Here is a 27,910-nt window from a genome sequence, read left to right on the forward strand (position 1 = left end):
CTTATTAGATGCATTATGGATTCATTTTCTTAGCCGCAAAATATATATCTACTTTCTCTTTAACTCTAGCTCTTCCGATATCGTCTATTTTCCTTGTCTTTCCTTCGTAATTAAACGATGAACCAAATTCGCGTTAACCGACTTAACAATTTCAAAAAGTTCAATCATTAGAAAACACGATCGAAATTTTATTATCATATCGATCGTTTAATAGTATGTTTCTTTTTTATGACAATGCCTATGTATTAAAGTTGATTTGATTTATTACTTCCTTCTCGATCACCAATCGGATAGAATTTTATAGTTTGACTTTCCGACCCTACCTAGTCATCAAGAATATCTGCCGGCCATCGTAAGATGGACCATCGAATCCTAAAAAGCCCCGTGGTCTCGTCCGAAGCTTGATCGCAACAGTCATTCTATCTTTATTATTTTTCATCCCACGACTTTTTCGATCTCGTCCTAAACGAGTATAGAAGAAACTTCAGTTAATCCACTTTTTCGTCGAATTTTACGAGGCTAACCCTCTTTATCTTCTTTTTTATCTTTTCCTGCTACTCTCGAAACAGTTTCTATGGACGTACTCGTAAACGTCTTAATTAATTTCCCGTAGTTCGACTTTAGAAGTTGTAGAGGTTGAAAGGCCGCCACATGTTTCTTTTTTTTTTTTTTTTTTTTTTTTTTTTTAATTTTGATATATTCTCTTCTAACCTCTTTTCTCTCCATCCTTTAAAATATTTCATTGACAATATAGACTTTCATTATGGACTATAGACTTCCAGTGTGAAGTTTATCAACATAAATAAAACATGTTCTATTTTACGAACTTCCGAGGTAATCTGTTTTACGTAGATGATGTATCGATTAAGAATAAAGAAAAAAAATTGCACCTTCAAAGAACAAAACTCGAATGCACTTTTGAACAATTCTGAAATAGAAATTTAATAGACAAGCTGATGTGTTTATATGTATTAATAAAGAAGACATTTATAAAGAGATATTTCATTCATTATATTTAACGAATGATTCATGACGACAAGATTATATTTTTTAATAGAAATATAGTATCTTTAAAGAAACAAAATGTAACATGTAATGATACCATCGGTATTTTCATTCGTACTGCCAAGACATTACTGATTTTCATCGGCAAGCTACCAAATTGTTTTTCATTACATACAAATCTGGTTTCTCATTTCAATGCAAAAAATAAAAACGAATGGAAAACGTCGAGGGCTCGAATCGTAAAAAGTAGAAACCATGCTTTGTAAAGGGAAAAATTCTTATCGCGAAATAATTCAAAGGCGAAAAAGCCTTCGGCAATGCGACTACTCCCAACCTTTCGACCCTCGTAAAGACGTTGAATTTTATGAAACGTCGTAAGGATTCGCAAGGATATGTAAATACGCAATAAAGAGTCCGATTTGGTATTTTTGGACCTTCTCTCCCTTTTCACTTTCTCTACCAGTAAAGTTCCAAACGTGGATGACGCTATGGTTGGTTTCACTAAATCTACCACAAATTCAAAGACAAAGACTGTCTCAGTGTAGACTTTATGAACTGCCTGGCGTTTCCTGCCATCTTGCTCTCTCTCTCTCTCTCTCTCTCTCTCTTACTCTCTCTCTTTCCCTTTTACTGCCGCCTCATCATTTCTAAAACGGTCCACGTGTTGTATTTAAAAATGGTTCACGCTCGTTCTTCGGCTTCGTGGAATAACAGCACCAAACCAGAATCTAAAAGAAAGAAATTGAAACTTTATTGTTCGGCGTGAGAAAGCTTTTCTTTTTAAAGACGAATGACACGTTTGTGTACTTTGTCGGAGAAAGCAATAGATGATAACGGGCAATACATCAAATTTTACGAAATAATGTAACAATCGATGCGCATCGTATATATATATATTTTTTTTTTTCAATGTGACGAGAAGAAAAGATTTAAAGAGAGAAAATCGTTAATTGTAATAGTAACGTATAATAAAATAAACATTTTTATTTAATGTTTATTTAAAAGAACGAACGTGAATTTTGATTGAATAAAAGAAGGGAGGAAAAAAAGGATCGATCATTGAAAAGAATAATCGAAATTTAAGGGACAAAGGCTAATACAATGAGATCACTTGTGTTCTCCCGTTGGCAGCATTGTCGGTGTTTCCTATTCCACATTGAGACGTCGAGAAAATTAAGGATCTGATTAACGTGGCTTCTAATTCGTGCTATTGCGAGGTGGTACCATGTCACTTAACACGGCAGCGGCGAAGGGAAGGGAAGAAGAAGAGGTAGAAGGTAGGGGCATGAAAGGGGTGTGGTACAATGGCGGCAGACAATAGCCAGGCTGATACGCTGGGTGCAAGCAAACGGTTTGCCAAGTTGAAGAGACTTGCACCGTAGAAACGCTCGAGGGTGGCAGGGGCTGCTCGGGACACTTAACTACCCCTAAATAACGGACCTACTATCCCTGCACCTCTCTCCTTCCCTCATCTCAATTCACTCTCTCTCTCTCTCTCTCTCTCTCTCTCTCTCTCTGTCTTTCGAACCGACGTGCTATTCGCGAGTCCATCCGAGCGTACCGGCTGCGACCGTAATAGTGCGCATCTACTGGTCTCTTGCTTCGAGTTAATTCACACCAGGTACGATTACGGCAACGTATTTTAATCGTCGGATCGACTGCTTGATTAAAATGAAACTGTTTCGTTCGTCTCGTCATCGTGAAAAGACTTTCTCTTCTAGTCTCGCAGAACGAACAATATATAATAGTGAAGGGAGGAAAAAAGAAAGAGAACAAAAAAATAGAATTTTGATTGCTTCGTTCGATACTAAAAAATCCGTATCATTGAATTCGCCAACAGTGAAATTTCGATCGACAGTACTTATTTAAAGTATCCCAATAATAATTTAAATGGGAATTTATGAGTACTAAAGACGTTTCTAATAAAATAATTTGTCTTTTATTTGAATGTAGATTTTTCCTTACTTTTTATTATTTATTATACACTTAATACGAATCTGATATATAATATGAAATAATTAAAGAAATTTTATTTGGTATTGTATTTACGTCAGAACGACAAAGAATAAATTTTTATTTATAAAATAAATTTTTATTTTGCATTTAATACGTGCCATAGATAAAATCTTAAGCATATAGCGATACTTTAAAAATATATCTATCATCTTTCTTTTAGTTTACACTTTTATTCCCAGTAGTACAATATCAGTCATCAACATATATCAATCGTCTACGTTATCGTACATTTATTTTGTATTCTTTTCCCTCGTACCAATGGTACACGTACATAGATTCCCCTAATAGCGTTACGTAGTACAGTTTAATGGTAGCGGAACTATAAATTATATCCGTCGTATATCCTCGCCCAATGTAATTTCTCCCGTAAGTCCTCCTTTCCTATAGCTTCGACGATAATCGGAACTACACGATAACGCACGCTAACGTAGTTATCGAATTGACTTCTGCAAGTACCAACGCTAGCTTAATTGCGTTGGCACTTGGGATGATCTAACGTAACATCCATATTCATACGTAACTGATTCAAGCATAATCACGATATCGATTACATGCTTACGATCAATCTGCACCTTTGTGGATACAAGATTTATGAAATGAAAGATATATTTAGTTCATATATATAGGTATCATATGTGTATCGTACATCGATAACGTAAACGTCGAAGCCTCGTGTTGTGTCACCTTCCGTAACCCACCTTAGAAAGAACTTTCGAATCGGTTTAGTGTGTACTCTGTGACTCTTGGGAAAAATCCGTATCGGATTTAACAAACTTTGACATTTATTCTTCTTTTTTTTTCTCATTCGTTTAAACCATTTACTTTCCTATTTCTTTATTTTATTTCATTTTTGTCAAAACTTTTATTCAATTTTTAAAACACGAAAGTTAAAGGAAAACAAGCCGCACACTTTTTGTTTACATTCTTGTATCATTTCATTTCGATCGTTAACCTTTTCGATTGAAGCAATGCTTTCAAGTACTTAATGGATGTCGTTCGATAATAAAGAAAATTAATACTAGGGAAGTCTATCCTTCTCTCTTTGGATTTACAATTACTACGATGTTCTAATCGAGCATTTCGTACACATGATATATGAATTATGGTTACACGCTTGTCGTGCATTTAATGCGATAAGACCGAGCGTTTCCATTGCATTCGTCATCCGTCGTGTTCGATATCGATATCCGAATACAATTTCGAGAACTATCATTATCGATCTTCGTTTTGCGTATAGCTCCGTAAACATTAGCGAAAGTTATTTTCAAAATTAAGAGTATCGTTAAACCAAAATGTCTTTCTCTTATAAACGTTACAAATTCTTTTTTATTTTTAATTTTCAATCAATTTACTTTGGAAATGCGCAATTATTAAAAGTATATTTGATTATCGATATAGACAAATTTTAATTAAAATTTCGTTAGAAAGTACGTTCATTTAAAATCAAAGACAATATATTCCTATGACTTATGCAATGAGAAACCTTCGCTTGTTCATCGTTAATTACAATGCGCCGTACGCGTAGAGCTCGCATCGTGAATGCTTTCAGGAACGTTATAAATATACGAGAGCTCAACAAACAACTAGACTGTAGATCATTTTCGATTATCGATTTTCGTTACAGCATTCTTGCGAAATTATGCAGGTAATTGGTTCCATTTTGCGATAAAGTTTGGTGATACATCGCGTAAATTGTATTCATAGCTACGAACGTCGATATGACATATTTATAGTGACAGTCGTGAAACTTTGCTCTAGCTTCCTCTCTTTAAGCTAATTACTTTCGAAATAAATTTTTAACTTTTTCGCGAATCCTCTAAAAAATGAATATTGTACGCGTTGTCAACTGCAAAACATAAGTTGAAATATACAAAGCTAAGCTAATTCCCAAAAGGGAAATGGCTTTCATAAGCATGTTTTTATTCGTAAAAAGCTTACCTTGTCGTTATAGTTCAAGTGGTTTTCGTCATACTAAATATAACGACAATATGATTAAATTCAACAGAATATTCCTACGTCGGTCAGTAAGTACAAAATGATCTTGCCTTTTTTGCCACTATCAGATACATCAAGCCAAGTGACGAAAATCTCCATGCATCGTTATGCAATAATTGTAATATATCGTAAAATATATGTGTGTGTGTGTGATGAGATATGATATGATATATGTGTGCGGAACAAGTAGAATAATTGAAATTATTTTATTTAAAAGAAATGCTTCATTAGAGTGTGAGCGTAGACTGAGAATAAAGATTACATATAGATGCAAAGAGTCTTTTGATTAATATGGAAGATCTTTGGATACGAATAAGATCATTCGCTTATATGTTTCTTCCATAGTTTTTAATATATTGGTATATCATAGTTTTATGTATTGTGTAAACATGTGTGAATACACTCTACATCCTACATAAGGAATGATGTAATGCATCACGTATATTTTTGCCACGCCGGTAAAACCATAAAATTTAGTATTTGAAGGTTTGAAAATGAAAAATAATATCACGAACTCGTGATATATCCGCTTCCATCAATCGTTTTTTCGTCAATGGTTAATACATTATATTTTGTTTCCCAAGAATTTATTTCATTCATCGTAAATTCACTCATATCATGTTTGTCGTACTTCGATGTCGGTGCTGTTCGTTCGTGGCATTGCACCGTCGATAATTTGCAATTTTCATACGTTGGATCTTTGTCCAACGTTTTGAGCAGCTGACTATACTCTCGTACGTTCGCCTCTCGTTGGCCGCTGATTTCGATCGATAATGAATTCATTAAATGTGTTTCGGATGCAACACGAGGCTCGTTCACCATTAGCGCGCTGGACATTTCACCCAACGCCTCGGGTCTTTGAGGGTTAATTGCGGACATGTTGCGGAATTCCATTAATCGAAACGGCTTTCAAGGCTCCTCTGGTATTTAAACTACACGTTCGCATGCTATTCGTGGCTAATATATGGCCCTATCGCGGCTTCCCTCTTGGCCAACCTATCTGTTGAATATAAATAAGTAAACTCATTGTTGTATACATATTTGCCCTAAATTGGCTGAATTTGTAAATCTTCGCGTTTGACGATCATCTTGGGGATAATCGTTGATTGTATCTCAAAAGTTAATATCTAAGAATGAAAGGAAGAAACAATGGATTATAACTTTTTCGCTTTGCAGTATATGTTGGTCTATTACTTGGACATTTTTATCTACATTGTCGTTTTCTCGTTGGCCAAGGGAAAAGAGAATTGGGCTATGTAACAAATCGATTTCGATCAGGTGGACACCGGCTCATTCTTTTAAATCGATCGACAAGAAAAAGTCCGAAGTACTCGGATGGACAACATTGCTCGGATGTCCGTATCTTTGCTGCTTGTTTCGTCCATCCACCAAGGAAGGAAAACGAAGGCAGTCGACCAAATCGAATGGAAACTCGTTTCTCGGGAATAGCCTACCGGAATTTACGAAGGAATTGGCCTTCTCGTACTATCTGACCCTCGAGGTTTCCGCTTGCCTCTTGACCATACCGAGCTGTACCTCTTTTTCCTCCTCCACAACCTCTACTTTCTCTACTACAGGCGTCTCCTTCGCGATCTACGTCGCACTGCGCCCGGTCCAACGCTGCATGGTTTTACGGTAACATCCTTGCGTTTCAAACGGTTTCATGGTAATCCTCCTTCTCTTCCTCTTCTTCCTCTCTTCTTTCGATTCTCTTGTGGAAATGAAATTTCATAAGCTGCTCCTCTTAATCCTATCGTAACCCGAGCGGTTTGCGTTTTACATATCCGCCGTGGCGATCCTCATTGAATTGCAGACGCATCGGAATGCCTGGATTTCTGAAATCGAAGGACGCACAGCAAGCGTCCGCAGGAAATCCGGGTTACTCTTGTATAAGCTTCGCAGACTACCGAATTCAGGAAATTGACTCCCGAGCTTACGCTTCCTCCTTCTATCTATTCCTCCTTTCATCCTTTCTCTCTCCCTTCCTTCCTTTTTCTTTCTCACTATATATATCCTTACTTACGATTGCCTCGACTAACGTTATACATATATTGTTAAGTCTTTTATGGCTCGCTTAGGTTTAAAATATGCCCATATTTTCGACTTCTACCTAAACATCTACCATAACTTATTTATACATTCTATCGTTATATCCCGTAAACAAAATATTTGTTTTTACAGTTCCATTGGTCAACATCAGTGTTGTGGAAGGAAAACCAGCGGAATTACCATGCGATATTACTCCTCCGGGAGAGGACACCTTACACATGGTTTTCTGGTTTAAAGACGAAGCTGGTGTGCCACTCTATACGTAAGTATTCCAATTATGCTATTGTATATATCTATAAAATAAAACAAATTAAATTCGAACGATTTTAAAGGAAAATATCTTTTTTCTATCGAGGATAGAAAGTTCTCAAATGAATCGGATGTTCCGTCCGAATTGAATAAAATCAAAAACTCTTCTATTTCGTTTGTAATCTTTAATTATTTTATAATATATCGTCAATTGATTTCTACATCCGTCCTATTTATTTCCGCACGAAGAAATCTGCATATAATAGGGTTAGTCGACAAGCCAAAGTGAAAATTTTACCGAAGGTCGACAATTTCCAACAAACTCATTCGTGAAGCTTTTCTGCTCTCATGGTGACTGCGAAAAATGTCGAGTGCTTCAGGAATCTACGGTTCTCCGACTAATATGCAATAAACTACCCTCTTCTCCTGTGCCTTGCCCAAGATTTTCTAAAGCGTGTTACATCACTAGTGCATCATGATAGGAGAGTATATGGTGCCATCGTGCCGTTATTAAACGTACGTCACCGTACATCCCTACATTGCTTTTAATGCTTTCGACTGAAATTCCTTCTTGCATTCCAAAGGACATTACGCTTTTACGTTTATAAAATAATTCTTTTTTTTTTTTTTATCGTTTTCTCTTTCTTGTCCTTCTAAATTCAATTCAAATTTTGATATTCTTATTATCTATATCATCCGATTAAGCATTTAGAATTTATTAATTACGTCAATAAATATCTATTATGAAATGTAACAAATATTTTATGCTTTGGCAAGTAATCGTTTATGAATTATTTCAAAATTATATCCATACATTCCATCATCATTTTCTGATAATGAAATAATTAATTACATACTCGTTATACTTTATTCGTATATATACGTAAACGTATATATGCAAGTAAATGCATTTTCTTTCCCTCTCACCATTATAATTCTTTTCATTTTTTTTCCTGCATAAAAAACCACTGTGAATTTTCATTTATATTTGGTATTAAATAGACCAATGGAAAAAACAAAAAAAAAATACATCAAAGAAATACAGCGACCATTGCGTTAAATAGTCATCCATGCTACTTACCAATAAATATATCGACTTCTGTGAAAATATTTTATGTGTATTCGAAGTCGTCGAAGCAAATGGAGCCAATAGACCAATCGAGTTGCTTTTTAATTACTTTCTCTGTTATATTAATATATTTTTGTTTGACATTACTAGGAATATTCTATACTTTTTTCCACATTTCCCCTCTAAAAAGATCGTGAGTTAATCTTGAACATTTTCACTATATTTAAAAGATATTTTATCTAAATTATAAATATGCATATTTATAATATGTATTGAAATCATTTTCATTTTCTACGAAAAAGGATATAAAGGATATAAAAAATTTAATTTTATCATGTAGTTTATAAATCATCAGATTTTAATTTTTCGAGCATCAACGAGAGAAAAATGGTAGCGCTATAATTGGACGTAACGATTTTTTAAATGAAAGCACATAGCCCGAAATATTTTTATCGTTGATGCGTTGCAAAAAATTGTCCAAATTTATTGCTTGTATAATTTTCCGTTTTTTATAATTTATAAAATCGGAAGTTGTAATAGAAATGGACAGTTGAATAAAAATAGAAAAGAGAAAACGTAGATTTTGCTTGGAATAAAGAGTAAATTCCGATGTTGTTCATCGCTCTTTTTCAATACTTTTTGACAAAAATTTCAATGTTACAAAAGAAAAAATTGTTGCCACGAAATGATCATTAATTAAAGTATGAAAATCAAAATTTTATTAAATCAATATTGCAATTTCTACAAAAGACAAAAAATAACAAAAAATCAAATGCTAAAGAGTATTACAGAGAGGGAGAGAGAGAGAGAGAGATTTGAGTGTTAAAGAAGAAGAAATAAAAAGAAAATAAGAAAAAGAGCTTGATAATTGAGAATGAAAATCGCAATAGCGAACAATCAGTCAACATGGCATGTAATTACAGCATGTCAATAAATTTCAATCGGTGATAAGCGAAGGAGAATACGAGGGAGACGAGTTTGATGTTTCCGAGATTCTTGCAGGTAGCTTCATCGACGGATAATTGATAGCCATCCCGATATTCTCCGTTGTTTCCTTCTCGTCCTTTATAGGCGGCGTCAGCATCGGTGTCATTGTAGACGTCAGAATTGCAACGTCAGAGAATCAAGCAAAGTATTGACCGCTTTTTTGCTTTTTCGCTCATTTGGTAATCGTTTCTCTCAAAAGAAGCAATTAATTAACACTCCGACTAATTATTTCGCTCGCCTGTCTATTTTAATTAAATGTGAACAACCGTTTACATATTTTTCATTTCTTTGAGATCTAAATCATTCTTCTATCGTTAATCAATGCAATCTTTTCAATATTTGTATCATAATGTTAGATCCCAGAAAAAAAGAATTACAAATGCATTATATCATTGTTATTAAATGATATATATATATACATCGATTGTTTAACCCATAAATGCATAAGTTTTTACAACGATTCATAAAATTTAACGCACGATGCATTTTTATCATCTATATAAATTCCCACCTCCTGATCTCAATTATTAATGATTTATTTCTCTAAGAGGAAAATAAAGGATTAATTCTAGAGCCAAATGACCAAGTTGGACACAGCTGTTTCTCGTAATCCATCCATCTATTACTTTCTATGACGCCTTGAACAAAAACATCTGCTCGAGAATTATGGATAATTATGGAATAAATTTCCTACGATTCGATAATACGTCAGGATTGAACGTTCTCCCATGGTTAGGACGTCTCTACAGCATGTAGATAAAAACGAAAATTCTCCGTTCAATGGACGCGAAGATAATGGCGGTTGGAAATAGAGAGAGACAGAGAGAGAGAAAGAGAGAGAGAGAGAGAGAGAGAGAGAGAGAGAGAGAGAGAGAGAGAGAAGGAAAAGTCCTGTGTTGTAAGTCCCATTGGGAAAGATAAATAACTCAGCTATGCTACGGGAATATAAAAAAGAAAAAACATCGGGTGTCCTACTGTTGAAAAATAAAAGGAAAATATAAGGACAAGAAAAAGAAGGGGAGGAGGAGAAAGAAAGATAAAAAAAAACAAAGAAACAAAAAACAAGGACTAAAAAGCGAATTTCGTTCTTCGAAGAATTTCCCATTGACAAGATGCATACCGAATTCAGCCATAGCAAATTCACCGCAAACCGACGTGAAACCGCAACTTCATAGCACGTTAGAAAGAACACCGCAACCGCTGAAGCAACACGAAGCCCTTGTTACTTTCAATGCGATATGACTTTTTAACATTTCACCAAATAATTTGCCGTTATGTCCGAACTCCGGAAAACGCGGGACGATCGTCAAAGTGTATTGCGTTTAGCTCTCTGCGATTTACAGTCTTAGCGTGTATCGAATCAATTTAATATCGAGAGAGATGGTGGGTGAGACAGCCAGTAAAACGTTGCACGTTCATAGAATCTACCGATGAAATACGTTTTAATCTGGAACAGCTGCATATTGTTGCCAAAATAGAAATGTTCTCTCGTTTTAACGATATCAACTGCTGCCGTGTTTCGAGATGCAACTAACTATAAATCGTTCTCGTTACGATCTCAGTACACGTTTCTATATACGTATATATACATATGTGTGCTCGCGGCACGAAGCGAGCATTCCACGAAGTCTCTATCGATTCGATAGCATCAATGAAACGGAAAGAGAGAAGAAAGAAAAAAGTGAAATGGAAAATATAAAACGATACTTTGGGAATTTCAAGTTAACTATAGTTTTAAATAAAACTTCTCTTACGTTCGGGCAAAAGATCTTGCATAGGAATTACTTCATGAATAGAAGAACGCATGGCGTTTGTATTTCACGCGTGTAACTTTAGAATACATATACGCAAATGAGAGAAATGATCAATATATATATATATATATATATATATATATATATATATATATATATATATATATATAAAAGAAAAAAAAAAAAAAAAAAAAACAGAAAAATGAAAAATCATAGAAAGAAAAATCAATTCGTATCGTGACTGCTCTGATGCAAAGAGTACTTTTGCAATCGATTTCGATCGAATATTTCGTATTGGTTTCAACATAATTGGGAGTATGATTGAGCATCGTGTTTCATAGATCGGCCAAGCACTTAACCCTTTGTTTATCGGTTTCATCTCATTAAGGAAGTATTTCGATTCTCGTCGTGGACATATCAATGTTGCGTGCGTGCGTAGGAGCTCTAATTATAACATACCATGCGAGGAAGGCTCGGTATGCCAACTATGCCTCTATCATAGACCACGAGCGGCAACCTGTAAACCAATACGTTCACCACCATCGTAGCTATCTGCAAACGTTGCGTACTCTCGTCGAAGCTACACTTCTATCTCCTCTACATACACGATTCTATATACGTGTATAGGTTCGCTTTCTACAACGATTATCGAACATTTACGTGGCCGCCAACCTTTGTCGCCTTTAACACATTTGTTCACGATTTAAATGAATGTAATTCACAACTTTTTTTTTTAATTTCATCGTTACTAAAATGATCTCACACCATCGACAAATTAACGAATAAATATTTACACCCTTTACAAGTATCCTGAATCAATCTTTGTTAACTTTACTCCTATTATTGCTGTCAATATTTGTCTCGTTGAAATAGATTTTGGTTTTGTTCCATGGAACGCTATCTTTTCTTTTTTTTTTTCTTTTTTTTTTTATTAATCTCTTATCTTTATTATCGTAATAATATATTTGCATTATATAAAACAATATTTTTCTACTTGATGTAAACCGATCTATTCAGATATGTCAGTTTCAATGCATCTTCTTTTATATTACTTATATCATTTCATATAAAAAAGCTATTGTTATTCATGAAAAAAATACATTCTATATATTTAAAGAATAATTTATCGAAAAGATTCGACGCTAAAGAATTATATGAAAACATATATAACATTTTATATATTAAAAACAAATTTATTTTCCTTTAGAAATATATATATATATATATATATATATATATATATACCAACAATAATTATAATGATATAAAGCAGTATATGGAAGCAAGACACCATCAGTTAACAGTCGACAAAATTATATTTACCTGCTGGAGGGTATAGCTTGCCATGTAAAGGATATCGATAACACCTGCCTCGGGCAGGTAAATAAAGCATCTTTGACTTGGACGTAACATGCTCGTGAGCTATGATTAATCCTACTAAACTCATGTTCTACCGTCGTGCCTATTTCTATGTCGAAAAATGTAAAGCTCGTTATTTGTACTGCTAATGGTCCGTTTAAAGTAAATCATAAAACATAACACTAGGATCGCCTGCTATCGCGTAATATTTGATAAATGCCCTCTACGGTCCAGGAATCCTACGGTTCTTTCTAGAAGCAGATATTTCTCTTATTGCATTCACGATAAATCATTCCGACGATTGGACATTACGTCCTTTCGAATTCATATTCTAGAGGAGTTTTCGTATTCCATGTGAGTGATTACAGTCGAGGACGTCGAAAAATGATTACTTTTTCCAAGCAAAAAAATGTTCGATAGATGTGCCAACGATAATACGAAACAAAAATAAAAGTTGAAAAAGGTATACTGAAAAAAAAAAAAAAAAAAAAAAAAAAAAAGAGAGAAGAGAAGAAGACCTTAAAAATAAATATTGCCACAAATACGTTTCCTTTTTTATTAGTATAAGTTAAAATATTGGTTGTTCAAAAAAAAGTAAAAAAATAAATAAAAAAAAAAAATAAAAAAAAAACAAATAAAAAAAAAAAAAAAAGAAACGTATAAAAATGATCGCAAAAAGTCGTCTTGATTCGTGGTAATACCGACCGTGTATATGTAGTACGTAAATAGATACGTAATAAGAGTCTTGAAACGTGATAGGTCGGGATCGCGCACGACTAGCGCCGTGTGTTTTCAGTGAAACCAGAAGCAGTGGGTATCTTAGGGATTCGTTCCTGGATTACAGTGGGGTCGAAACTGGCCAGGGGTCGTGCCCCTTGCTCGTGTCCTCGGGGTCACAGGTCACAAGATTCTACGGCTTCTCTCTTTCTTTTTTTTTTTTTCTCGCTTATCCAACGACGATTTTATTCTCGATTCACGGTCTCTATCGTTATCCCTTCCCACGTACTGGCATTTGCGATATAAAGCAGAAAGGGAAACTTGTACGAACGAATTCTTTAAAAAGAGAACGAAAACGAACGAACTGAGACTTTGTTTATTCCGGTTGGGTGCTTTAGGAAGCCCTAGGAACTTCTCTACTCTGATACTCCCGATCAAAATACATGAATAACGTATAGATTATCACACGAACGTATTAACGTACAATATGTTATACAGTTCTTCAAAAATGAATTCGTTGTAGGATTTGTGTACTCAAAGGTTTTATCTGCGGATGAATAATCTGTTTTATAAATGATTTATTACTTTTAGATGGATTCTTATAATTCCTTTCTACGTTTTATAGATAAAGATTAGAATCGAAAAAAAAAAAAATTACAATAATAATGAAATTGGTAATCAATGTTTCATCGGTTAATATTATGAATTCGCAGGAATATTAAATCCAGCATCGTTACGCGAGAACTCTCTTGGCATCGTCGACGTACTGATCATTAATCATTTCCCTTTAGTAAAATTAATGTATGCGCATCGTCGTGATCATTAGAATCGTAGATAGCACTCGTTAAGGGAGAAGATGAGGAAAAAGAAAAAGAAAGATAAAGAGTAAGAAAAGCCCAAAAGGTATAGTGAATAAGTATCTGCGAATGCGTTTCAGGTAGTGAAACGTAGGTATTTCACTCTCTCGTCTTCATTACAATCCTCATAAATCACAGTAACGTAGTTTCGCTCTGTTCCATTTCTATCTTCCTCCGTCCCTCAGAGCTCTTTGCTTAGTATCGACTCTTTCCCTCTCTCTCTCTCTTTCTCTTTCTGTCCCTTTAGATATCCTTCAACGTTCATAGCCATAGCTCCTTTGCTCTCGCATATACGATACCCTTTGCATTACACGGTAAATAAGCATTAACAACGAAGAGACTTCGCCCTCTCACCATCGCTGGTATGTGCAACCATAATCAAGGAGGAACGATAACGAGGAAAGGAGGTGGAGTAACAACGCGTGCTTGAGCGTGTATAACAGGTGAGGGTGCACCGACATACCTATCCCCCGGGTCAAACAGTGTGTGCGTTTGCGATCGTACAGGCGCGCAAGTGAGAACGTGTTCGGAAAAGGGTAAGAGAGATAGAAAGAGAGAGCGAGAGAGAGAGAGAGAGAGAGAGAAAGTGAGAGGGCAAAGAGAGTGGAGATAGGAGAGAAACGTAGCAAGGGCGCTTATTCATGGATGATAGCGTGCACAAACCGAACGAGGCTACGGCTCCGCGTGCAACCGCCCCTAACCGCCATCGCCAACACTATCATCCGCTCGAATAGATTATAGAATAATACCCGAGATTCGGATCACATAATGCCCATGATACCTTCGACCACCACTCTGCCGAACTTTTCTATGCTTTGGGCACGAAAGCTTTCGAGGTTCCTTCGATCCACCGCCTGACCTCAACTTTTCCCTTTCGACTTTTAACTCGAGTTTGCAATTCTGCGATGGTTACTCTATAAAGGAAACTATAAAAAAAAAAAAAAAAAAAAAAAAAAAAAGAAAAAAGATACTCTTTGCCGCTAACTTCTCTCGACGATCCTTTCCTACACTTCTTATCGTTTATCATACGGTTTAGTGTTACAGAAAGAATCAGAGAGACAGAGAGACAGAGAGAGAGAGAGAGAGAGAGAGAGGGAGGATAGAAAGAAAAAGAGAAAGAGCGGATAATAACTAAGTTACGCTGACTCGCAAAGCGAATAAAAGAAATGAGAGAGATTTTTATTGATCTAGAGTGGCACAGTTTATTTTTCCATTGCTTCAGAGATTTTCGAGTATTACTTTAAAGCTTTGTAGTCGAAGTTGTTCGCTATAACTTCATGGCATAGTCAGTCATATAGCTTTGGTTTAAAAGTGCATAGGTAGGTAGAAAGCGGTACTATTGGAGCAACGATATATTCCCGGCTCGATATCGTAATTCGGCCCACAGGCTCGACTACTCAAGCACAAGGTAACCGCCTCGATGCATTTCATGAACGTCCAACTCTATCCGCCACGCGGCTCTTCCATTTCGCAAAAGGACCTTTGTGCGTTGCGTTCGCAATATTTGCTTCGACCACCGTCATCTCGCTTCCTCTCTCTCTCTCTCTCTCTCTCTCTCTCTCTCTCTCTTTCTCTTTCTCACTCTCTCTTAACCGACCTCCTTTCGTAGTTGTGTTCCAACTGCCAACGTTGTACTCATCGTTCTACTCTTCGTTGTACATAGCTCACTATCGGATGTTTGCGTCTACTCTGGTCACGCATATATACAAGTACGTTACCGTCAACGAAGTACCACGGAAACTCTGTCTCTTCGGTCCCGTCGTCGTTCGACTCCTTTTCAAACTCCGTAAATAATTATGAGGAGAACGCTCTAATACACATAGTAGACCGAAACAAGCTAAACGAGCATCCGACGCGATACATCCACTTTCTACTTTAACTCTTTTCGTGTTAAATAGACACAAGGGATACGTAACGTTTGAGTCATTGTAAAATCATAATCGAATACGTTCTCATGCTACTTTATTCTAATAATAATGGCAATTGCTATGAACAATTTCATGTGGAAACGGGTTCACGGAATCTATGGATATATAAAGATTCGTTATTTCAACGTAACTGCGGATCATATTATATTTAATATGATCGTCATAACTTTTATAATATTCTTTTCTATTTTAAATCTAATTAAATATTTCTCATTTATATTCAATAATTCTTGTCTCTTTTTTGTACATAGGAATGTTTAAAAAAATAGGACATATTCTTTCTGCTAATATACATTGAGATTAATTTAATAACGATTCGTTGATTGACAAATTCATGTAAGATTAAGATGCATTACTATAAAATCGATATGTCGCACTAAACATCCCTTGTTTTTCTCAACATTATTTTTCGATGATTTTATTGCGACGGTACCATCGCGTCAATAGTTGCGGATTGAGTGCGATAACATCAGGTGCTACAGTTACAGTAATAAAAACAGCTGCCGTGTATCGGATCAGATATCGAGTTTCGGCAGATGATGGTACGATAAAATAAAAAAAAAAGTTCCAAACGAAAATGTATGAAAATTCTAAAGCGAACTCGATCGAGCGTAAAATTCGGGACACCAGCGGCCGAGCGATCGATTATGTTACTTCAAATTTAAATTTTTCACGCGTACTAGCAGATATGTAAATATTTCACGATGCTACTCTCTGATCGATGATGCAGTATCGGAACCTGGCAGAAGCTTGCTTATAACGGATGGTTACACTTCTCGCGACGATTTTTACCGTATCATGAAATACAGGTCATGATAGTAACGAAATGTTCGACGTCAAACAGTCGGATATCGTATAGGAAGAATATAGTATACAAGAAGATACGATTATAAATAGATATTAAACCATGTATTTACATTAGTATCCGATAATTTATGGACTTGTACCATCGCGAATATACAATCGTTTAACCATTTATAAAATCCATCCTCTACTATCATTTTTGTAATATCGTTCAGATACGCCCAAAGTAATAATAACCATAACTTTATTGGTCAATATAAATGACAAAATGGCTACGAAAGGATTCCTAAAGAAGGAATAGTATTATTACGTAAGACAAATGGGTGGTTTATTATTCGTAATTCTAGAGGTATTTCCACAGTACAGGGAACGTTTTATTATTAGCTAATTTTCTTATACCCCGTACATTTTATATCATTGAAGTTACTATACACTAAGCATCCCTATCGACAAAACTAATTCTTTGTAGAAAAATAACAAACGTATTTATAAGCTCGACCAAGCCAACACGAAACTTGTAAGATCTAAAGATCTTTGTCGACAGCTCAAAATGAAAATGAAAGAGATTAAGAACGGCGACCGTAGAATTGCAGGGAATATACCGATGTGATTTATAACGTGCTCGCGGAACAGTGCTTTTCGTGTAGTCGGTCGCATCGTTAAAACCAATCCAAAGTTATGCCATAGTACCAATGTGGCTCTAAATCCAACTATGAATTCTATGAACATTTCCGTTCGCGACATAATAACGAAGCGAACTGCCGTTTGGCGCGATCAAAAATATTGGATTCAACAAAATAAGGACGAACAGCCAAAACTCGTTGCAGATATTTTTATAAGGATAATAGATTTAATCGAAGAATTAAATTATTTTTTAATTAATTTATCTTTGATTCATTTTATTTTCTAACCTTTCCATCATTAGAAATAACGTTATGATCGTTAAAGTAACCATCTATAAGGAACTATCGCGAAATAGAAAGAGTATAATCTTGTACCGCATTGACTTCCGTGTGAATTCATTAAAAGCGTGGTAAACGTCGTATTAAATCTTGTACGATGCTCGAAAAAAGCTCTCGAAAGGTCATACTTTCGGTAGTTGGAGTCACAGCGAGGGTACGATGTAAGACTCTTTATCGTTCGCTGTAACACCTGCGTAACCCTCGTTACACGGAGCACGCTCGTTAGAAGTGGAAGGCGCGAGTCGTTAACTCTACGGTCGCCTACGTATCCGCCTACGTTACACATAAAATTCCAGCTTCAAGTAAGATGTAACATCTAGGATATAAACGTATATCGCCAAGATATATAAATGACGTTTTTCATTATGACCCTACGTTACGCTCGGCATTAGTCACGCGTGTAAAACAGTAAGGCGCAAGTGAAAAATATATCCGCGAGACTTCGCGACCGAGGTTTACTACCACTCGCGTAGTAAGTGTTGCGGTGAGTTGCGAGAATCTCGGACATTCTTTATAACCCTCCCGCGATCCTGCTTTTCTCTTAGAATTTAGCTCTGCTTTTATTTGAAATTTCTTTATCCGAAAATTTTCGTGCCGATTTCAAATCCTTCATAAATTATTTTTATCTCATGTTATTCTAAGGGATATGATTTCCTCTTTTATATATATATATATATATATATAAAAAAGAAGTATTTAAAAATAGTTGAAGATATAAAAATTTTTCTCCCTTTTATATCTATCAAATTTATATGAGAACAGAGCTGATAAAAATTACCAATCAATATCGTATCATTTAAGTACTATTAAAATATGTCTTTTTTATTCAACGTCTTAACGATCAATTTCATAGTAGGGGAAAGAAAGTAGGTCGTCAGCCTAAACGGTTAATCTGTTTTCTCCCACTCACCAACTCGTTCTCGTTGCTTTGATAATTATTAAGCATGCAAGTTTCATTGCACGAAGGTATCGTTGAGGCTACCACTGATGGACAGGTGTAAAATTGGACTGCGGTAAATCTTAGGCTCCTGCCGGACCTACCTCCACCGCTGAAACGTGGATTAATTACGCAGGTTGACAGTAGTGCGGTCGTACGCTCTGTGTCCCGGTTGACGCTGCGACACGCGGAGATTGTCCTGATTGTGAATCTCTTACTCGTCCTTCCGCTACGTCAAATCGTATGGAAACGACGTATCGTACGTCACGAACAAACTGGTGTCGCGTTTGTGCAAGAGCGTGCGCGTGCGCCTACGCCTCCATTCTTGGTTATGCACTTTCATGCAGTGTACTCGGCCCTGTCCATATATGTACGCGAACTCTTCTGTACATTGAACATCAAGAGAAATAATTTATTCGCGCGGCTTACTCCCGTTAATTAGCCACCCTGGTTCTCTATTGTGAATTTTAATATTACGGGCGATCCAGCATTTCAAATCCGCGTCTTTCCAACATTGTGTTACGCTTGTTCAAAGTGATTTACAATTTACATTTGCGCTTGAACACTGCTTTTTCCCCACAAATATATGTATTACAAGTACAAATATAATCTATATTTTCGGAGTACTTCATACGATATTAAATTAATAATAATATCTACGATAATGATATATCGCAATTGTATAGCGAAGGTGATTATTGAAATTAATGACGAACGATCGATGATTCGTTTGTACGGTGAAAATTCGAATTTTCGATACCATGCGGCAACGAATAATAATTCTACCACGCGCCTAGAGGACGTTTGAAATTTCGATATTAAACCGTTGACAGGTGGAAATACCATTACGAGGGGAAATCGCTTTTCCCTTTACCTCTCATACATACGTCGAAAGTACGTTCCTAAAAAAGCTCGGGAAACGTGGCCTAACATGACAGATAGGAAAAAAGTATTCGAGGGAGGATGTTCCGCCACGCGGCCGATTTCTCCGATGAAGATTCACGTGGGATGCGTTATTCGAAAATAAACAAGAAATATTTTATGCCACTGACAGTGCCGATATATCTAAAAAGGGCCAAGTCCACCTCTGTAAATGTCTCCTCGTCTATCTCCATTTAAATTGCGTTGCTTGGTAATAGTTAACTTTAAAAATAGTACCTCTATATTACTCGCTTGAAGCACTTTGAAATGTCCTGGGATAGTCCCAACACTCACTCTTTCTCCATCTTCCTCCATCTTTCTCTCTCTTTTTCTCTTTCCCTTCTAACTTTCTTTCACTATTTTATCCAGACCAGCTAACAGTCTTCTTTTAATACAAAGCTACGAGAAGCAATGAACGCATTGTTTGCACCGCAATAAGAGGAAACTTATTGCTGGCTAACTAATAACGAACGATTCCCATGCGAGTAGTCTTTATTTTCTCCAGAAAAGTGAACTTCGGTAATCTCACTCTCCCTCTCTCCCTCTCTCCCTCTCTCCCTCTCTCCCTCTCTCTCTCTCTCTCTCTCTCTCTCTCTCACCCTTCTTCTATTTCTTCCTTCTGTGCCCTCTTTCAACCCTCTCGTTTCTCTCCCCTTTTCGACATGTCGACGATACAAGAGTTACAAACAGCGAGCAACAGCCGTGGAAAAGTTTTATCGGAATCAGAAGAAGAGAGGGAGGTTTTAGGAAAGCGGTTAAAAGTGCTACACGTCTAGCATTACGCATCGGATTGGATTCACTCGGAAATTTAAAGAGGAATACGTAGTTTCTCTCACGGTCTGTAAACGATTACGATGCTTGGAAAACTGCTTTCGTAGATACGGCTTCTAGGAACTCTACGGAGAAAGTAAGATACGATGGAAGCCGATGCAAACCCTTCGACTCTCGTTTACCTTGCGTGGAAGATAAGAATCCGGAATCGATCGATTCAACTTGCGGAAATAAATAAGAACTTACCTTCCTATCGCTTTATCTGACAGCAAGTTATACAATTTTCCATGTATTTTCAGGATAAAAGCAACATAAATTGCAATAAAAATATCATATAGATACAATGGACAATAAAAAAATGACCAATTCCCAATGGGATCCGTACTTATTCTTATAATTTGATATTTGAAAGTTTTACCAAATTTTAGATTAGATATCTGTATATATCTGTAGATATCTATAACAAAAAAGTCAAGTTTTGAGTCGATACGCTTTGTAATTGTGTTATCGATTTATACGATATACGTTATTTCAACTGAATACGTGCTCGAGAAAAGCAATCCTGTAAAGCCACGAATCGACGGTTAACTTTTTATTTCCTGTCGATGAAAACTGTATTTTTATTTTTGATCGTCAGAATATAGCCGATACCGATGAAACGAGGGAAAACATGTTCAACGACGGTTCGTAAATCAGTAAAGCGAAACGTTAAAGTGCATGGTTCGCAAATGACAAAAAAGAAAAGTCTTAAAATCCATTGCATATGAAACTCCATCATGGAGAACTACAAACTATGATGATCTCTAAATGGTAGTACTTATATATATGTGTGTACTCATATAATATGTGCCTTATATCAAGTATAGAACGCTCTTGAAGTTTATGGTAGCAAAGTAAATTTATAGTTGCTCGCTACTGGAAATTTTCGTGCTTGAACAAACACAAGTTGAGCGATCCTTCTCGGAGTTAATTTCATCTCGAAGCACCTTCGTGATCTTTCGTTAGTGACCACCAACGAACGTATTGACTTCTGGTACTAATAACGAATGATTCCTATTGGAATCCTCGATCTTTACGCTCGTAACTCGATATTTACGAAGCACCCTGGTAAATTCGATACACGCTCTCCTTCAACACTGTCGTCGTTCCGAGAATGGCTTCTAATGCTACGATACGAGCAGTCCTTTGTCAAAAAGCACTCACCATCGACGCTTACTCGATTTCGATCGCCATTTCGATCACCGCTTTCATTCGATTCTTTTTTCGACCTTTACTACATTTACGATACTTTGATCGTTACAAAGAAATTGTATTTAAGTCGTTCTACCAAATGATCTCGATTTACTAAAGTTTTCTATTAAACATACATCTCGTACCATTAGCCGATTAATCGATTCTACCTTTCGACTTTTCGATCTTTCTCCCTTTCCCTTCAACTTTTCCTCCATCATCGCAACCACTTACGTTACTTTCGTTCAATGTAGATATTACCGTTTGAAAACTTTCAAAACTTCTTAATCGAGTCTGTTAATGCGTTCAAAAATTCATAAAAGATATCACTTGCGTTATAGTTTGTTACTCCCTTAAGTAGACATTTGGAGAATTTATGATGTAATATCGATAGTGTTACTACAAGAAGTAACCACGTAATGGAAGATGAAAGGAGAACGGTAGGAGGAGGAATAGATAGTACAGGAAGAATGGACAATTACGTATTCAGGGAATCGAATGAATCGCACACGAGCGAGGAGTTATAGGTCCGAACAGAATGTGCGATGCAGGTGCGAATAGAAAGCCATTTCATTTTGGTTACATTTTCTATTGGTCTGCACGACGAAAAAAGTCAATAGAAAAAGAAGATCGGCTCGAAAAATAAACGATTCTATGTGAACGAAATTAAATGAACACGAGGAACGTTTCTATAACGTAGAAAGACTTGCTTTTGGTGCGTGAGGAAGAAATATGGCTCTCGCGTGCTCACGATAAGCGTCTTGGAACAAATGAATAAGGAGAGAAGCGCTGAGTGCTTAATACGCGAGACCTTTCCATTCCAAGATTTTTCCAAGGGAACCGTGTGTACGTCTTGGATATAACTTCATTGAATCTAACAAGAGAACATTCAGACTTATAAATGTAGGTTACTTAACGAAATAGATCTGAAATGAAGGAGAACATTAAATAATAAATGTACATATGTATATATTCTGTATAATATAGTATTACAAGTTTCTCGACAACGTGATTCTTTCAAAAGTATTTATAAAAGTTCAACATTTTGATATCATCCAATTGAATTAAAACTATTACATGATTGATAGAACTTAAAAAAGTTGGAAACGTAGAAAACAAAAGTTTATAGTTTTACTATATTACCTTTTTATGTTTATTTCTCGTATATTTGCTTTTAGTTTTTTCCTTACAATCATTCATTCATTCATCTCGCAACAAAAATTTTAATCAAAATTGTCGTCAAAAATAAATATAAAAATATGTATTATCTTATGACAGATTGTAAGAATTTGAAAAAAAAAAAAAAAAAAAAAAAAAAAAAAAAGAAAAAAAACAAATAAATTATATATAAGTTTGTACTAACATAAGAGGTGTATTGTCATTAAAAAATAATTTCGTTTAGCAACATCAAATAATTTCAATACATCAAAGTATTTGCAATACAATTCGGAGAAAATAAGATAGAGATTTTCATGTTTATTGAATATGCGAAGATCTGTGAGGAAAAATAAGATAGTCGAAATTGAATTAACCTAGAAATAATAACATAGAAAAAATGATAATAATAACAGAAGCTTTCCTATAAAACTCGATAATTGTCTAAATGGCAAAAAATTCTCATATCTGCGATATCCTCTACTATCGGATTGTTCGTAATTGTTTTTGACTCTCTTAATCCTCGTTGATCTTGTTCACCTACCACTTTCATAGAATTTCTTTCAAAAGCCATCTTACTAACTCATACCTCCTTCGCCCCCCCCGCTCCCTCTCCTGAGTTCCACCGTACAGTTTTATTACAAGATATTCCAAGCACCGGTCACAGCGATTAAAGTCCAACAAAGATTTTTACTCTTTGATAATCCATATCGGCTATCCGTCGCTCTTTATTTTTCCCTTTTTTTTTTCTTTTTTCTTTTTTCTTTTTTTTTTTTTTGAGCTCCTTGCTTACACCTTTTCGTTCCATAAACTAAATCTCCATGGATTGCAACGTGATGGCTTATATCGAGCGTCTGCAAAGTTTACGAAGCCCATCATTCGTCGTTGCTCGCAAAGAACGCCAAGAAGACGATTATTCGCGAAGATAAAATTTAACGGTTTACTTCAAGACGGTATTTTACATTTTATAACGGCCAACTTTTCGATAGCCCAGCATCGCGAAACGTCGCGGACTCGTTTTACTTCTTTTGAGTTAGACTTTATATCATCTTTCTTTTTTTTTTTTTTTTTTTTTTTTTTTCCTTTACCCACGATCTTTATCGAGTGTTACATAGTTACTAAAAAATAACGAAAGATACTTTTTTCCTTTAACAATATTAAATCGTGTATGCGACTTTTTCATCTGTTCCATTCATCGTAAAATAAGGTGAAAAGATATCCTTGACTAGCCTTACAAACTTTTATGAAAAATTTCTTACCCCCCAATCGCGATGCCATTCTTTTTCTTTTCTTTTTATTATTATTTCTTTTCTTTTTTTTTTTTGATTTTTCCTTTTTTTTATTTCGATCACGCGATAACGACGAGACGGAACACTTTTGGAAATAAAACTTAAGAGGGAATTTTTGTGTATAATATCGTCGAAGAGATTCGTTTATCGCCGAACGATGTCGCGCTACTTCGTAAGCTATTTTGAAGCACAGATAAAAGTACGATCTCGGTTACGAGAATGTAACCCTCCAAATTTTCCAAAAAAAAAAAAAAAAAAAAATCTTATTTCATGTCCCTTATCCGTCGTGCAATCTATCGTCGTAAATTGTATCAAGGAAAATAAGGAATTATTTATGTGTCTATTCTTAATCCTTCATTTCCCATATCGTTTTTCATCCTTTTCTCGGCTATTTTAACTCTTCATGTTTTTGTTTTCAAAAACGAGAGAAGTTGAAAAGATTTCAATCCAGTATGCATCCACTTGGTTTCCTTATTCATTTTCATCCATATTCTTGAACCTTACAATGCGATGTTCTTCCTGGCTCACTTCCCTTTCTGCTCTCTTTCAATTCTTCGTCGTCATGAAAACGACTTTGCTGGACGTTCAATTGGAAACGTTTCTCGATCGACAATCATTTTCTTTTTGATACCCGCGCGATCACATGCTATCGAGCTACCGACGTGGAATTGAATTAACCGTGAAATTTTTCTCGTAATATCGAAAGAACCGAAAGATCGAACGAATACCACTCCAACAAGAGGAGCATTTTTGAAAGGTGGAGAATGACCGATCGTACGGAAGGTATCGGTTATTATGCAATGCGCACTGTAAAGGGCGTTTTCTCGAGAAACGAGACCATGAAAAACGTTTTATCCTCAGTTTGCTGTACCGAGAAATTGAGGAGAAAAGAAAGAAAACTCCTTTTGGTTCGCTTAACGCTTTATTTATTCGAGCAAAGAAATAAAATTTCTTTCTCTCTCTCTCTCTCTCTTTCCCTTTCTCTTTCTCCCTTTGGGACCATCCGATCGTTGAGACCAATCTGAGAAGCTAACGCTCACATAATCGCATCTATCTCGAAAGATTCATATTCTTTACACTTCTTCACCTGTTCGAGTTGTAACTTCGTTAGTCCAATTAGTGGCGTCACTCTTTTTCGTTCGAACAAATTGGAAGAAAAGTTTCGAGTGGACTATCTAAGGCTGTTAGGGAGAGATTTCACCCTTTTCTTTGGACGTTGCAACGCGCCAAGACGAAAAGGAGAACGAGGGAAAAGAAAAAGAAATATCTGGCTCGTCGTTTGAAACGTTTCATTGTGCATTATCTCATTAGGACGAACCATTGGACAGAATCTAAACGGATCGGCCCCTCCGATGAGCGTGTTTAGACGAAAGCTATGCGGAGAATGGGCTTGCGGTGGCAGAGGTGGCAGCAGTAGCAACGACAAAAACGAAGTTCTATTCAAGACGCATCGTCCCCTCGGTCCTCATTCTCCTCATTCGGTCCCGACGGCGGTCGGGCCAGCCGACAGTCGTGAACCCTTCACAAGAGCGACCTCGAAGGCACTTTCTTTGATCTTAACCTCATCGAGGCAGGCCTCTTTTCAAGCGTTTCACCCGGCCGCCTCGTAATAGGTACCCTCCGCGAAAAACCGACCCACCAAGAGAATAATCATCCGGAAATCGTCGTACCGCTTTGGAAGGGAAAACCTCGAGAGCGTCTTCGAGCTTTACCCTCCTTGCCTTTTTTTCCTTTCTTCTTCTTCTTCTTCTTCTTTTTCCTTTCTTCTTCTTCTTCTTCTTCTTCTTCTTCTTCTTCTTCTTCTTCTTCTACTACTACTTTTTCCTCTTCTTTTGCTTCTTTCTTCCGTTTCTCTTATACCAACCTTTCTTTCCCTTTCCCGGGTTCCCTATTTCTTCTTTTTCTTTTTCTTTTTTTTTTTTTTTCTCGACGATGTCCTCAAGATCGTCCTCGAGAGAAGTATTCGAGCTGCGAGAGGGTCGAGATTGCACAGCCCTTTTCTCCTTCCTTCTATTCCTCTACAATTTCTACCGTGTCTTTCGCTAGTCGTTTCCAACGTCGTGAAACCAACGTCGGAGAGCTCAGCGCCAATGGAAATTATTATCAAACAAGTAACGAGTATAATTTACGGGATATAAGATGGAACAAACGCTCTGATTTTCAGGTCTACGAATTTTTATGGGAAAGAAATGAGGAGAAAAGAAAAATATAGTAAAAGAAGATTGTCAAGGAAAAACGATAAAAAAAAAAAAGACGTTTCGTGGATTTTCCACTCGGCACCTCTTGCCGTCGACGACTGCGAAAGTTAATTTCATTGAATCGAATTAAGGATGTTGTTCCTGCGAATACACAATTACGAGAGGAAAATAAAAAAGAAAAAGAGAGAGAGAGAGAGAGAGAGAGAAAGAGATAGAATGAATCTACGCGAAAAAGTGAATTTCATGTAATTTGCAGTTGTATTATTTCGCGCGCAAATGTTTTTCACTTCTAATTTTTTTCCATCGCTGTCGTCAAATTTCAAACATTTCGAAATATAGTCAGACGTTTTCCTTCCGGCTTATCTTCTGTGGATACACTATATCGTCCTAACTTTCATTGCTATTCCTTGAATATCGTCCGCGTTTCAATTGTCATATATGTTCTAGAAAACAAATGTTAATGTAATTTGATATTTCTATTTTCCAAGCTACGGTACTATTCTTTACGTTTCTTATAAACGTTACGCTCAGAGTTCACGCGGAATTCAAAGTAGTGCGCGTGCATGCGTAGAAATATGAATCAGTATCTTGCGTCTATAGGTAGTATCACGAAGGTGACGCGTTTCTTCCTTCTATCAAGACTCCCTTTGTTTCGCGAGACAACCTTACTTCGTAACTTACCTCAATATCCTTGGAAATATTTTCCAAAGTTTATAGCTAACAAATAGATTTTGCGCGTCGAAACAACGAAGTGAGTGAGAACGCGTAACGCATAAATTTTCATGAGCGATACTAAAAAAAGTACGTAATAAAAGTAAGAGGAAATATACTATCGAAAATAATAATAATAATAATAATAATAATAATAATAATAATAAGGCAAAACAGAAAGAAAGAAAAACGGACAAATCTCCTTTATATATCTCTGAGTCTCAATACAAATTGGAAAGGAAGAAGAATCGCACCAGCGCTCGTTCGTGACTAAGCTAATCCTCAAAAGAGCGACGAACTCTAAACATCCATCGAAGAGGGAGAGTTAGAGTGCATCGATCGTTGACCGATTTAAAAAGTCGTTTGTTCCGCGGCGTAAGCCTGTAATCCCATTAGTCGATCGAACGGGTCGCCCGAACGGACTGTCCGTTCGTACGTACCTACGGAGTATGTAAAAACTAGAGGGGATCGCTCGTTCTTCGCACGACTCTCGATCCCCTATGGGAAAATAGAAAAATTCAAGTGAAGGACAATGGCCGAACGTCAGGAGGATATGATTTTCGTACGCGTGCGCTCCTCTTTTCCCTCGTTGGATTTACTTCCGGATCTCAGTCGTTCTCGTTGGTTCGTTCGATCCTAGAGCTGAAAAGCAGCCATCGTCGATAGATTTATGAGACCCGTATAGATTCCAATATAAAAGTATCATATAGATGCTGTCGAATGGCTTGTCGTCCGCTACTCTTCAGAAAAGAGCTCTGCAGCTGCGCCCGTAGAAAAAGGAACGGAAATGGTTGAAGCGAGTGAAAAAGCGAACGAGCGGTATGACGGACGAGCGTACGCGTTGATAGCGATCTAACCGTTTTCGACGCATCGCCCTTCTCTCGCGAATCTCCACCCTTCCAAAGTAGTAGGAAGGCGCGAATGAAGGGAAGAAAAAAAAAACGAGA

At 36.4% G+C, this 27,910-nt stretch overlaps 1 protein-coding gene across 1 annotated transcript in view; it reads left to right on the forward strand.

Moving 5' to 3' along the window:
- The window catches only part of LOC124951238 (nephrin-like), a 282,614-nt gene that overhangs the window by 101,508 nt on the left and 153,196 nt on the right, over window positions 1-27,910 (forward strand). The window contains exon 2 of the mRNA XM_047499301.1: window positions 7,198-7,327. Within this exon, the coding sequence (XP_047355257.1) occupies window positions 7,198-7,327 (130 nt within the window). The remainder of the gene's footprint in view (window positions 1-7,197; window positions 7,328-27,910) is intronic.

The sequence above is a fragment of the Vespa velutina genome, chromosome 8 (assembly GCF_912470025.1).
Source record: "Vespa velutina chromosome 8, iVesVel2.1, whole genome shotgun sequence".
Classification (NCBI taxonomy): Eukaryota; Metazoa; Arthropoda; class Insecta; order Hymenoptera; family Vespidae; genus Vespa; species Vespa velutina.